The sequence below is a fragment of the Macaca thibetana genome, chromosome 8, assembly GCF_024542745.1.
Source record: "Macaca thibetana thibetana isolate TM-01 chromosome 8, ASM2454274v1, whole genome shotgun sequence".
In the NCBI taxonomy this organism is placed as follows: domain Eukaryota; kingdom Metazoa; phylum Chordata; class Mammalia; order Primates; family Cercopithecidae; genus Macaca; species Macaca thibetana.
The window spans coordinates 113,111,841-113,125,201 of NC_065585.1; the positions used below are offsets into that span (position 1 = coordinate 113,111,841).

At 40.9% G+C, this 13,361-nt stretch overlaps 2 protein-coding genes across 5 annotated transcripts in view; both read right to left on the reverse strand.

Annotated features, from left to right (window-relative positions):
* SMIM18 (small integral membrane protein 18) overlaps positions 1 to 13,361 on the reverse strand; it is a 577,762-nt gene that overhangs the window by 248,411 nt on the left and 315,990 nt on the right. The window lies entirely within an intron of this gene.
* Positions 1 to 13,361, reverse strand: part of RBPMS (RNA binding protein, mRNA processing factor) — a 188,256-nt gene that overhangs the window by 172,175 nt on the left and 2,720 nt on the right. The window contains exon 1 of one of the 4 annotated variants that reach the window (XM_050802553.1): positions 9,910 to 12,056. The exons of the other annotated variants lie outside the window; for them this stretch is intronic. Within the exon in view, the coding sequence (XP_050658510.1) occupies positions 9,910 to 9,957 (48 nt within the window). The 5' untranslated portion in view covers positions 9,958 to 12,056. Of the gene's footprint in view, positions 1 to 9,909; positions 12,057 to 13,361 lie in introns of those variants that run through there. 4 annotated transcript variants of the gene reach the window in all.

Sequence of the window (13,361 nt, forward strand, 5' to 3'; positions counted from 1 at the left end):
TTTGGGAGGCCAAGGTGGGTGGATCACCTGAGGTCAGGAGTTTGAGACCAGCCTGGTCAACATAGTGAAACCCCATCTCTGCTAAAACTACAAAAATTAGCTGGGTGTGGTGGCAGTCACCTGTAGTCCCAGGTACTCGGGAGGCTGAGGCAGGAGAATCTCTTGAACCCTGGAGGCAGAGGTTACAGTGAGCAGGGATCATGCCACCGCACTCCAGCCTGGGCGACAGAGCCAGACTCCGTCTCAACAACAACAACAAAAATACAAGCAATGTTACCACAGATAATAACAGGAAAATAACTGATACTTTAAGAATGAAAAACATATGCCAATTGTATACCATATACCACCTCCTCTAAATGAATCTAAATTAATATATATTTCCATATTTGTAAATTGGTATCTTACCAATTGTTATGTTATACATTAACCTTTCTCAAATCAGGAGTTTAAACAATGTATTAAGAAAATGAGGGCCGGGCATGGTAGCTCAGGCCTGTAATCCCAGCACTTTGGGAGGCTGGGGAGGGGGCGGGGAATCACTTGAGGTCAGGGGTTCAAGACCAGCCCGGCCAACATGGTGAAACCTCATCTCTACTAAAAATACAAAAAAATTACCCAGGTGTGGTGGCATGTGCCTGTAATTCCAGCTACTTGGGAGGCTGAAGCAGAACAGCTTGAATACCCAAGGCGGAGGTTACAATGAGGTGAGATCGCACCACTGCACTCCAGCCTGGGAAATATAGCAAGACTTCATCCCCCCACCCCCAAAAAAAAAAGAAATGAAGAAAATGGCCGGGTGCAGCAACTCACGTGTGTAATCCTAGCACTCTGGGAGGCCGAGGCAGGCAGATCACCTGAGGTCAGGAGTTCAACACCAGCCTGACCAACAGAGTGAAACCCCGTCTCTACTAAAAAATACAAGAGTTAGCTGGGGGTGGTGGCATGCGCCTGTAGTCCCAGCTACTCGGAGGCTGAGGCAGGACAATTGCTTCAACCTGGGAGGCAGAGGTACACCACTGCACTCTAGCGTGGGCAACACAGCAAGACTCTGTCTCAAAAAAAAAAAAAAAAAAAAAGAAAATGAAGAAAACCTACCAACACTTCAGACACTGGGATTTTCAGTGAGAATAACTTTTCCCTATCAACTCTGGAACTTAAAATAATCACATCTCTTTTGAATACTGCACTGCTGGCTTCATATCTAAGATAAAGAGTCTTCCAAGCCTTTAATACATAAACAAAACTCTTTCATAATGGGATCTGAGTTGCAGCTTTAATCTTATCTTCAATTCTGTAAAGCATCTGGTGCTGTGAAGTAAATAAACCAGCCCCCTACCCTCAACACACAGTCCCCACCAAACACATGAGCCAGTCTTTCTAAAAATAGTTACAATGAAAAGCCTACAAACAGTGGTGGTGTAACAAACAATGCTTTTTCTTAGAAAAGACGTTTGTCGTTTTCAAGTTCTGAAAACAAAGTAAACCACAAAACTATTTTCAACAAGACGTGTGTTTCTAATTATTAGTGATTTATATTCCTTGAAAAAAAACTGCAGTGTCCCTGGAAGAGCAGAGAAGTTCATCGCTCCAAGACAGCAAGAATTTATAAAAGCAAAATAATTTTGATAAGACCTATCCCCTTTTCTAGCATTTTAAATCTGGGATCGCCTTGCGCAAATACTGATACAATGAATGGTCACTTTGAAGTGAGGAGAGGAGGGAACATTCCACTGCAGGGCAAGGCCCGACATTTCTTCATCACAGGCCCACTACCTCGCTCAGCAATGATTACTAATTCCCTCTTCAGCTTAGATTTAGAAAAGAAGTTGATAGCACCATAAAAGGTGAGGCAAAATTAATATAGAGTTTATTTCGGCCAAGCTTGAAGATTGCAACCCAGGAGCATGGGTGCCCTGAATATACATTCCAATTAAAAATCAGTTACAAGTGGCTTTTTAAAGGCAAAAAAAAAAAAAAAAAAACAGGAGGAGGGACAAGTGAGTGGGCTGATATAAAGTTGTTTACCAGGAATTCTCATTGGTTTACACAAATTACACTGATTAGTGATTGGCTATCTACATTGTTAAACTATAGAGTGAGTTACAATGTCCAGTGTGGCATTAATAGGTTAATTTACAGCTACTTGTAGCAACAACAAACAGTGAACACAGAGAGGTGAATATGTAGCTCTGGGGGGAGTAGGACGTGACTGTGGTCTCATTTTAAAGTCCCTCTGGACCTGATCATTTAAAAGGACCTGCATTCCTCAAAGTTCATTTTCTCATTAACACAGCAATTCAAATCTTTGATTTATTTACTGGGTATTTATTAGAAAATCATAACACTCTAACTTCTACCTATGGATAAACAGATCATAAAGATATATATAGTAAATCTATCACAAACATATATACGGGCCGGGCACTGTAATCTCAGCACTTTGGGAGGCTGAGGTGGGTGGATCACTTGAAATCAGCAGAGTTCAAGACCAGCCTGGCCAACATAGTGAAACCTCATCTCTACTAAAAATTAAAAAAAATTAGCCGGGCACGGTGGCAGGCACCTGTAACTCCAGCTAATCAGAAGGCTGAGTCAGGAGAATCGCTTGAACCCAGGAGGCAGAGGTTGCAGTGCGCTGAGATCACACCACTACACTCCAGGCTGGGTGACAGAGCGAGAAAAAAAAAAAATACATATGACAAATAGATCCTACAAAACCCCTCTCATACTTTCTTCATTTTGTACTTACTTCTGCATTCTGTTGGTCATGAGCTTTTTCAAACAAATTCTGAAAGCCCAGGTTAAAGCTGATGCCCAGAACATCACATTGGGTATCATTCTGCCCAACCTGGTTCTTTCTTTCCTATAGGGGACTTGAAGCCACGCACTCCTGAAGAACTACCTCGGCTCCCAGGGTCTTTTTTGTACTTCTTTGGATCTCACAGTACGTGTCCCCTGGTATTAGATACTTGGGAGGGCGTGCAGGGAGACAATGTTCTCCCTTCTCCCTTCCCCCATTCGAATGGCTAATGCAGAGATTCATTTCCTAGCTCTGGTTTTCTGCATAACCCCTCCTCAAAACACAAAGACTCAGGATAGGCCTTAAAGAGTCCTTTTGTTTAGAAAGGGTCATTTCCTGCCGTTCTCTCACACCCAGAGACTCCCACCCAGTTCTCAAGGAGAGGCACTCATTTGCTTAGGAAAAAAACAAAACAACTTCAGGTAAGGAAAGCAGTCTCAAGAAGATCTTTTCAAATATACAGGAAAGAGTTTCCAAAGTCTAGTGCTTCACTCATTTTGGCTTATTTTGTTAGAATCGTAATTTAACAAAACAGAGGCAAGGTCTAAGGGTTTTCACTTAAAAGGCTTAAAATTAAAACCATTCCCCCCAAACAGCCCACCCTGGATGTGTCTTGGCACGCCACGGCAGCTTTCTGCATCACAATGGGGAAATGGAAAGCGGAATGAAAGTGGAAAAATGAGATTTACGGTTCTTTTAATGCACACAGGCGTTGTCTATACATACAATCCCTACCTTTTAGTTAAGGTAACAGATTAAAATGACTTGTCAAAGACAAGCAGCTTCAGTGGCTTGTCCTAGATCCCTCAGAAACAAAGATGAGATAATGAGAGAGAAAAAAGAATACTCATGAATTGATTGGTCAAGAACTAACTTCTATAAGGATTTATATACTATTGGTTCTAAGACTATCAGGTAACGGATGATGGTAAAGTTAACCAAGTTTGTTGAAGGTCAAGTGTGACATAAATGCTATAAATGAGGATAATCCAATGGTCTGCATTTTCATCAGTGCACTAACTAGTCTGCTCCACTAACAGGTGACTTGTTAGCCTGATGCCCTATGTAATGACGACTTCTATTTCTTTCATCCTGAAATGTCATCTGGTCTGCTTTACAATGAATAGAAACAGCTCCTGAGTCGGTGAGGCTGACACACATGGGCATAAATTGTGGCTGTGAGGTGGCCCCATAAAGGCTCACAAGGCAGATTAGAAGGTCCTTCATGGCTACACATGTAGATGGCTTGAAGGCTGGATTCTTCCGGCTAAAGCCAGCATTATGCTGAGCTTCAGATCTTTTTCCTCTTGTAGGCAAATTGAGGAAGGTATATTGAGCTGGAAGCTAGACCCAATCACAGGATCAGAAGTGGTAAGTCTATCTCCAAATCAATTCCACCTGGGTTATTAACAGTAACCCTAACAAGCTAACAGTCACATCTGGAAAACAGGAATCAAATTCACCTTGCCCTACTTGTACTTTCGCATTCCCTATACACCAGACCCACATCCCTCTCCTGGTTCTGTGGAATTTGTAATAGGTTTCCCATTCTAAGAGGACAAAAGAAAGGATTCGTTTATGTGTGAAAAACTGCTGTATTCCCCTACAAGGGCTTTATCACTTACCTTCTGAACAACACTTCCAGCTTAAAGGATGCGAGATGACAACTGTGGTTTTGTTTGTAATAAAGTGGGGATGGGGACCAGCAATGATCATCTTCAAGGCAGAAATACAAAGTTTAACCTGAAAACTGCTGAAAAAGGTTTATGATGACACAGTGTATCGGACAGGCTTTGGTCTTTGTCAAGCAGATTTACATTCTAGTCAATTCACCAAAAAAAAAAAAAACGTATTGGACAGTTCTGGGCATCGTCCTAGGCACCTGAGGTTTGCACAGTGTTAAACAAGGCAGGCAAGTCTCTGCTGCCAGGGAGGTACATTCCAAGGGTACCAGGAAAGTACAATAAGCATATAAGGCAATGTCAGGAGGTAAGAAGTACTATTTGGAAAATAAAAGGGTTGGGAATATAGGCCTGCTTTAAACTTGGAGGTCAAAGGTCTCTCTGGGGTGACATCTGAATTGAGATCTAAATGAATGGCAAGGATGAGGCTGGTAAGTCTGAGTGTAGGGCTTTCCGGGCACACAGAATGGCTTGCACAAAGGCCCTGAGGCAGGAACAAGTTTGGCAAGTTGGAGACACCTAGCGAAAGCCCAGGCAGCTGGAGCATAATGAATGAGGCTGTGATTCTTGGCAGATGAGGTCAGAGAAACCAGCAGGGCCCGGATCACATGAACCTCATATGCCACTCGAGAATTTTAAGCTCCTATCCACCAGCTGTAAAACCTCAGACCAATTACTTAATCTCTCAGAGCCTCAGCTTTCTTATCCCAAAACATGGGATGGCAACACTTCACATGGTTTGTCAAAGAGCAATGTTAAAAGCAGAGTAGACACCAGCTCCATAAATGTTTAATCCATCCATTAATATGCAAAATCTGTTAAGTGTTTTTACAGGTTTGATTACATCTGGATATGCACCTGGTCTTTTTTTTTTTTTTTGGAAACTGAGTCTCACTTTGTCCAAGCTGGAGTGCAGTGATGCAATCATGGCTCACAGCAGCCCCAACCTCCCCAAGCTCAGGCAATCCTCCCACTTCAGCCTTCTAAGTAGCTGGGACTACAGGCACACGCCACCATGCCTGGCTAACTTTTTTGCAGAGATGGGGTTTTGCTGTGTTGCCCCGGCTGGTCTCGAACTCCTGGGCTCAACTGATCTGCCTGCCTCAGCCTCCTAAAGCGCTAGCCTCATGAAGTGCTAAGTGTGAGCCACCCGGCCCAGTCACTGCACCTGATCTTCAAGATCAGTGATCCCACTGATTTTCTTATGCATATTAGGAGAAGACTGACAAGGAAATTTGCGCAACAAAAATGGTCTCCTCTGTAATCCCAGCACTTTGGGAGGCCGAGGCAGGAGGATCGCTTGAACCCAGGAGTTTAAGACCAGCCTGGGCAACACCACAAGACTCCATCTCAAATAAAAACAGGTAAAAAAAAAGAAAAGAAAAAGAAATGTTAAGAATGGTCTCAGGGTTCACTCTAATAATTATTTTACTTATTACTGGGAAAAGTCTTGGAGGTCCTGGAAAAAGAATTCGGTGTGGGAAGGTAAGAGGAAAGCAGTGGATGATCGGTCTGGGAGTAGCTGACTAGATTCCAGCCCTTTGCTGATTTTCTTCCTTCTACTCAGATAAGCAAGACCCTGAGGGGCAGCGAGTACCAGCGGTTTCAGTCCCGTCACCAGGCATCCTGCAGCAGGCACAGGACGGAAGTGCATGTCCTCACTCCCACCTCCCCAAACACATCCTGCCTGGCTGGGAGGGATACTGTATTTAAAAACAGATGCCTCTTTGGAAACTCACACATTTTAAGTCCCGTAAATCACACATGCTGGGTAAAGTAATTACACTTTTGTAGCACTTCCCCTCTGAGCACAAAGGAAATTCTGCTGCTTCTGTAATTAGATAGCACTTTCTGTGTACACTTTCTCCCGGGGGGCCTCCACTGTCTATCCTATAGGTGGGCGTAAGAGGAATTTTCACAAAACAGGATCCTGTGGATTCAAGAAAAAAAAAAATGGGTAGTCTTTAGGATTTCTCTTAGAACAACGTTGGCCACTGCCAGCCTATCTACCCCAGCGACACGAGGATCTGGGATATTCAGAGGAATGTCACAAAAAAATCAAGTCATGAGAAATAAAACTTAATTAAAAGTAAAGTTGTCCTATAACTTACTTGCAGAGGTTGGTGAGCCAGACCTCATTTTGGAGATTCTCAGATGTCTCATACCTTTGCAAAATCCTAAGGCTGACACAATGGAACTGCCTAAACATTCCCTTTGCATTTTAAATTTGTGTTAACAATACTGTATTACAACCTGGAATTTGAATCCATCTTCCTGGTGCGATTGGCATTTATTACTGCCATTTCCTTTTTCTCTTTAGCATTTACACAACATGCACCATAATAGGTGCAGCAGAGTTAAAACCTAAGAGAAACACAAATGCAAGTTGTTTTCTTTTTAAGTTCCTGGACTACTTTGAGCTGACACTTAGCTGGGCTGAAAAAGGCAGCAAATTTTTAAAGTATAAATTGAATAAAATGAAAATATGGCCGGGCATGAGTCATGCCTGTAATCCCAGTACTTTGGGAGGCCGAGGCGGGTGGATCACCTGAGGTCAAGAGTTTGAGACCAACCTGACCAACATGGTGAAATCTCCGTCTCTACTAAAAATACAAAAATTAGCTAGGTGTGGTGGTGTGTGCCTGTAGTCCCAGCTACTCAGGAGGCTAAGGCAGGAGAATTGCTTGAATCCAGGTAGCAGAGATTGCAGTGAGATGGCACCACTGCACTCGACTCCATCTCAAAAGAAAAAAAAAGAAGAAAATGAAAATATGACCCACAGATTAGATGTCTTTGGGCTGCTGACCAAAAGCTCATCCTACTCTTCTTTTTCCCCAATAAAGTCAAAAAAGATAAAAGCAACTTAGAAATTTTATCCTGTAAAAAAACTCACGCCTCTCCAGATTTTATGGTAGCTTGATCTTTCCTTTTAGGTGCAGGGTTGGCAAATGAAGAGTTGGAGAAGTAAAAGCCTGGGAATTAATGGCAAGTTTGAGAGATAAACAGATTCCTGAGTTTTGATCAAAGCAAAAAAAACCATATGAGAAATACCATATACCAGATTTTTCTAAGCTCCCCTTCAGGCTTTCCAATGGCTAAGTATACCAAACCCTTCAGAAACAGGCAGATTATATGTAATACATTTTTATGTTCCTAAATTAATTTTTTTAAGTTTCCCCATTTTTCCTGATTATTTTCAATTCTCTCCCTTTCTCAAACACTTTTTAACATTACTCCAAATTTTCACTAAATTTTGTATCTCTTTCCTTGCTAACCCTCACAAGGTTTCCTAAAAAGTATGAATTCCATTTTCTGGGTACTCACTCCCAGTATGCACATTTTCAATTATCAGCTCCATGTTCTTGAATTGTTCTGAAAATTGCATTTCAAGATCAGACCCTCTCCTTTGCACCCCAGACTCAATAACATCTTCATCTCTTAGGTACCTTCTTTTCTTACCCTTTCCCCATCTCTATTTTCTATTCCTACAAATACAACCGCCACTTAGCTAGTCACCTGAAGGAGAAACCCAAGAGGCTGCCAGGCTGTCTCCTGCTTTCTCTCCCGCACATCTGACAGTTATCAAGGCCCCGAACACCTGGCATCTCTGCCTCAGCTGTCATGGCCAGGCTGCTGCCTCACTTTGAGACCAGGGCTCTTGCAGCAGAAACCTCACTGCAAGAATGGTTCTCAACAACTTTTCCAAAATTCGCCGCATCCCCCTGCCCATTGGGACATCCTAGAATGCTGCCTTCTGGAGCACATCCACCCCGGTGCCCCATCAGAGGACAGAGTCCAATTCCCTAGTGCAGAGGCAGCTCCTCTACCCACTGTGGGCCAATGCCCCCTCCCCCTTCTTCCCTCCCCTTCTTCTCTCCTGCCATGCCTTGCTTGCTCTTCCCCAAAAGGGTCTTTTGAAGCCTGGGTTCATTCACAGAGCGAATTCCTTGCTTAGTCCATCTTTTCCCCACTGTCTGAATCCTTTTCTCATCAGTTAGAATCTTAACTGAGGTTTAGCTCATATGTCGTCTTTAAAGAAGAGACTCTTCAAACTTCTTTAAAGCTTTCTATGACACAGCTCCATCCCTTCCCTTGCAGGGTTGGCCGTGCTCAACTCAAACAACTACCTCTACTTGAATCCCGTGCTTGGTTATCCACCTGTTTGCTTACACAGAGGCACCACCATTAAACTGTGAGCCACTTTCAGACAGGAACTGCCTCCCTCAGATCTTGGCATCCCTAGAATCTGCACATGAAGACCCTGGCTCCATAGCTTTTCACTGCTTCAGCCACTTCCCCATCAAAGGAACACAATCATCATCATCCCTTCATCAGCTTGTTGTGAGGCTGAAATAAGATTAATACATGAAGAGTGCTTGGCACATAGTAAATACCCAATAAAAGGCGGTAATTATTTATTTAGTGAAAAGATAAAAAGATTTCTGACAATTCTGCAGGCTAAAGATTTCAGTATTTCCTTTTTCCTGCTATCGGCAACACTGACAAGCCACGCAGCTTTCTTCTGATACCACAAACATATCCCCTTTACTCAGCTTCACGTTTCAGATACTATCAAGGACCTCCCACCTCCACCCCCAAACAGACACAATACAGGGCATTAAAATTGTTTAAAATAATCTCCTGGTACACTTTTAAAGATAGGAATATGAGTGCAAGGAGTTATCCCCATATGACAAATAAGCTCATCCCCACCAGTGGCATGGAACTGACACCTTCATACCAACATAGCATCCATTTTAAATACCTGGTCCCAGATGGCCTCAAGCCCACTGAGCTATGCAGCCACTTCTGCACCAGCTATTAAGGTTCATTCTCCTCATTCCTTCCTAAGTTTTTTTCTTTGACCAAAGCAAGCACTGTTCAAGAGGAACATTTGCATTCCCTTTCCCCTACCCCCAGGCAGACACTAAGGTGCCAAATGAAACTGAACACAAACATTCCAAAGTGGCTGTCACACAGAGCAGGCTTGTTTGGGAACACAGGGAGCTCCGTGCTCTTCCACCTAACCAAGGTTTCTAGAAGCCCTCATCCAAAAGGTCAAATGGAATTCCACAGCAGAAACCAAATTCTAATGGTGAAAATTCAAATGCACCTTGGGACAAGCAGTCCCACACTGACAGTGGCTATCTGATGGACCAGGCAGGCTCACCTGTGCTGGCAAATGGAGGCTCCTGATGACAAAGGGATGGAAGTAATTTTCCAGCCGATCCATCCACGCCTTCTCTAACTCCCAGTGCAGAGTGCAGAAGGGATCCTCAACATTAAACGAGTGGCTGCTTCTTAACAGATTACCTATACAAACTCATAATCACCAACCTCACCGATAAGGCTATTTCATATACATTTACAAAGAATCATGTATGTGTATATATGTAAGTGTGGATGTGTACAGAGGGGATTTACCTGGTGCCGGGGTAGGTGTTGAACATTGAGAATACTGTAAAATGGCATAGACCCATACAAAACAAATACCTGAAAAAATAATAACCAGGAGTTAAATGGACATAACAGAATGTAATTTACTGAAATTCTAAAGAAAAATCATCTCTATGGGATGGGACATTCAGGCAAGGGGGATCTTGCAAAAATGTAGGCTGAAAAACTTGAATCCTGGCTTGAAAGCAGCTCAGACTAGATTAAAAAAACAGAAGAAGACGACCGAGGCTGAAGCAAAGGGATCACAGTATACAGGTAGGTGAGGGCAATCCCAAAAGCCATGTGCGCACTTGACTTTGTGGAGTACCAAGTAGCACTGAAGGATTCGTGGCATTGGAGGGCCCAGCAGTATAGTGTAAGGATGGACTCTGGAAGAGCATCACAACAGCAGAGCAGCTGAAGATCACTAACATAATCAGGATAAGGCAATGAGTAAGAGAAATACTAATAGTAGTAAGGAACACTATGTCTGAGGAACAAGGCAGGCCTGATTCTCGCCACTAGGCTTGTGAGCAAAACTAAACGTGACCAACCTTGGTTTTGTGAATATCACAATTTCAAGGAAACCCTCAAAGCAAAAACATTTAATTCTTTTTGTTCACATGGTCATTTTAGAAAACTTAAACACTGAAAAGCATCAGAAAGTAAATAGCAATGATCTGTAATCTATCAGATACATTTTATTAATGTTTGGTTTTATGAATATATATTTATTGGAGAACTGGCATCACACAGTATAAAACTTTAAAATCAGTTCTTTTCATTTAATATTACAACATGAGAATACAAATATAGTCTTCAGAATGTCTGGAGTCACTGAAGCTCAGAGGTAAGGACAGGTTCTCCTCTCCAGCCTTTAGAGAGCATGGTGGCCCTGCCAACACCTTGACTTCAGGTTTCTGACCTCCAGAACACAGAAAATAGTATGTAACTACATATGTATAATACATAACAAATATGTATTTATATATAATACATATTTTATAACCCATGTATTTTTCTCTTTAAAAACGGAACCTTTAGTGGATGCATAATATTCCCCTTCTGGAATTACACAATGATTTCGTTAGCAATTTCTGTATGTTAGATACAGAGTGCCTCTGAATTGTCACTGTCATAAGTCACTCTGCAAAAATCATTCCTATATATAAATCTTTGATACTGTTTCCTTAGGGCAAATTTCTAAAAATAAAAGTACTAAATCAAAGGGCCTGAACACATTTTGACAGTGTCAGTCCTTTCTGAAAAGCTGCACTAATTTATATCACCACTGCTCTGCACAAAAGTACCCACTTTATTGCCTTATCACCAGCACTGAACACTTTCATCTGTAAAGCAAAAATTAATATGAACCTACAAAAATCATATGAAAGCATCTCCAGAAAAGAGCTTCCATCCCTTCTAAACTACCCATCTGAAAACTAAACGCCACTGGCAACGAAGAAGCCTGCAGACGCACACAAGGGTTTATCAGGGAAATGTTTAAACCGCTACTGAAAAAATAACTCAAAAGTGTATGCCGTACTGGCAGGGGTCATGGAGCATCAGTTGTCACCAAATCCTATTCTACAACTGAAATATATGTTTATTGCATTGAATTGGACTATTGGACTCGGAATAACAGAGATCCCCAATCTTGGTTAAATTGTATAAAACCATTCTGTACCTTCCTGAAGTCATAATGTAGACTGACTTTAATGCTCAATGAAAATTTGAGGTTGCCTGATACTGACATTACCCTCTCTGTAGCAACTGTAAGAAACAATTTTCTTTACAACCCCAATATTTTGGCAAAATTAGTAAACAGTTTAAAAGAAGGAATGAAAAGTAAAGGTTTGCATTAACCTCTGAAGAACTGACTTTATATGATTTCTGCACATCTTTTTGATCAATATTCCAACACTTCCATGTTTTTTGCTTCTTTAGTTTTACTATAAGTACAAGTCAATTCAAAGCAATTTAAGGAGAAATTAACACCAGAGCTTCAATATAATAAAAGGCCTTTTAAAGATGTTTTATAATCGGCCTGAAAAGTACTCAATGACATGCATAAAAGTAGAAATAAAAACCAAATCACATATTTAATCTAAATTTCTATTTTGAAAATTCAGTGACCAACAAATAAGTTACTTCTAGCTATAAGACAGAAAAGGTCTTCATATATTTGAAAATACTTTAAACTCAAATTATAACTGATTAGCCAAGACAATTATGGATCTATTACTTATATATTAATTTTTATAAAGTCTGATTGCAAAATTAGAGAAATTCTAGGAATCATTTTATGAATTGTAAAATATAAGAAATGGTATGATACTCTAAACATATATAAACAAACCTTGTAAATCTGAGATTTTGACAACTGATTAGTCTTTACAGGACAACTTGCTTAGGGGACACACACGCATAATACATTTTACGTGTATTATACACGTATTTAATGTAATAATACATTAAAAACCAGAAAGCTAAATGTATCATCTCTCTTACACAACTGGCTAGCCAAATCCTAAAATTATTTTTCCTCAAAGTTTTCAATGCTATCTAAAGTAGAAGTATTAATACACGTTCTGCCCAAGTTCTCAAAAACGTCCAACCCTAAAAAGCTGCAAAAATTTTCCTAGATCCTGAACTGTTCATTCTATACAATTAGAACCAAAGAGGCATTTCAGCACAATTATTTCAGGGTAGGCATTAGAAACTCTCAAAAGCGCTAAAATACACTAGTTGATAAAAGGAATTCATTTCAAAACTAGAAACACAGAAAAAAACAAACCTGGATTCTACAATGTGGAGAAAGCCGAAACCACCCTCATGATCTGTGAAATAAACTATTTTCCCTTAATGACGATTGGACTCATTTTTCCATGTCAGTTCAATGGCCACCAGAAATTACAACAAAACACATTTTTCCTCTCTTGTCATTATGTGTGTGTGTGTGTGTGTGTGTGTGTGTGTATATATATATATATATATATGTTGTATGTGTGTGTTCTGTTTACCAGAGTCCACTGCCAAGGTTTTTAAATGTGTTTAAGAGCAAGTTGCTGATGCGATGGGTGGGCAGGGAAAGGGTCAATGTAGTGGTTTTGTGTAATGCCGGGCTCATTAATGGCACTTACCAAATACCCTATTTATTTTAATTGTGGCTTTCAGGGTTAGAAAGAAAAAAAACAAAAAAGAGGGTAAGAGTTTTTCAAGAACAAAATATAAACCAAAAATAGGAAATTAAGGCAAAATTACCCGGATCATTCAGGCCACCTTAGTTTCTTTTCCTGAATTTCTGACATTATAAACCCCCTGTCTTCACAGTCTTTTCTGTTTTGTACACGACATCTCTTGGACAACTTAGGTTCTGAAATCTTCCTACCAGTCCCCTTTTTACATAACAAGTGTTTTGCTAAAAATATCGATACTTT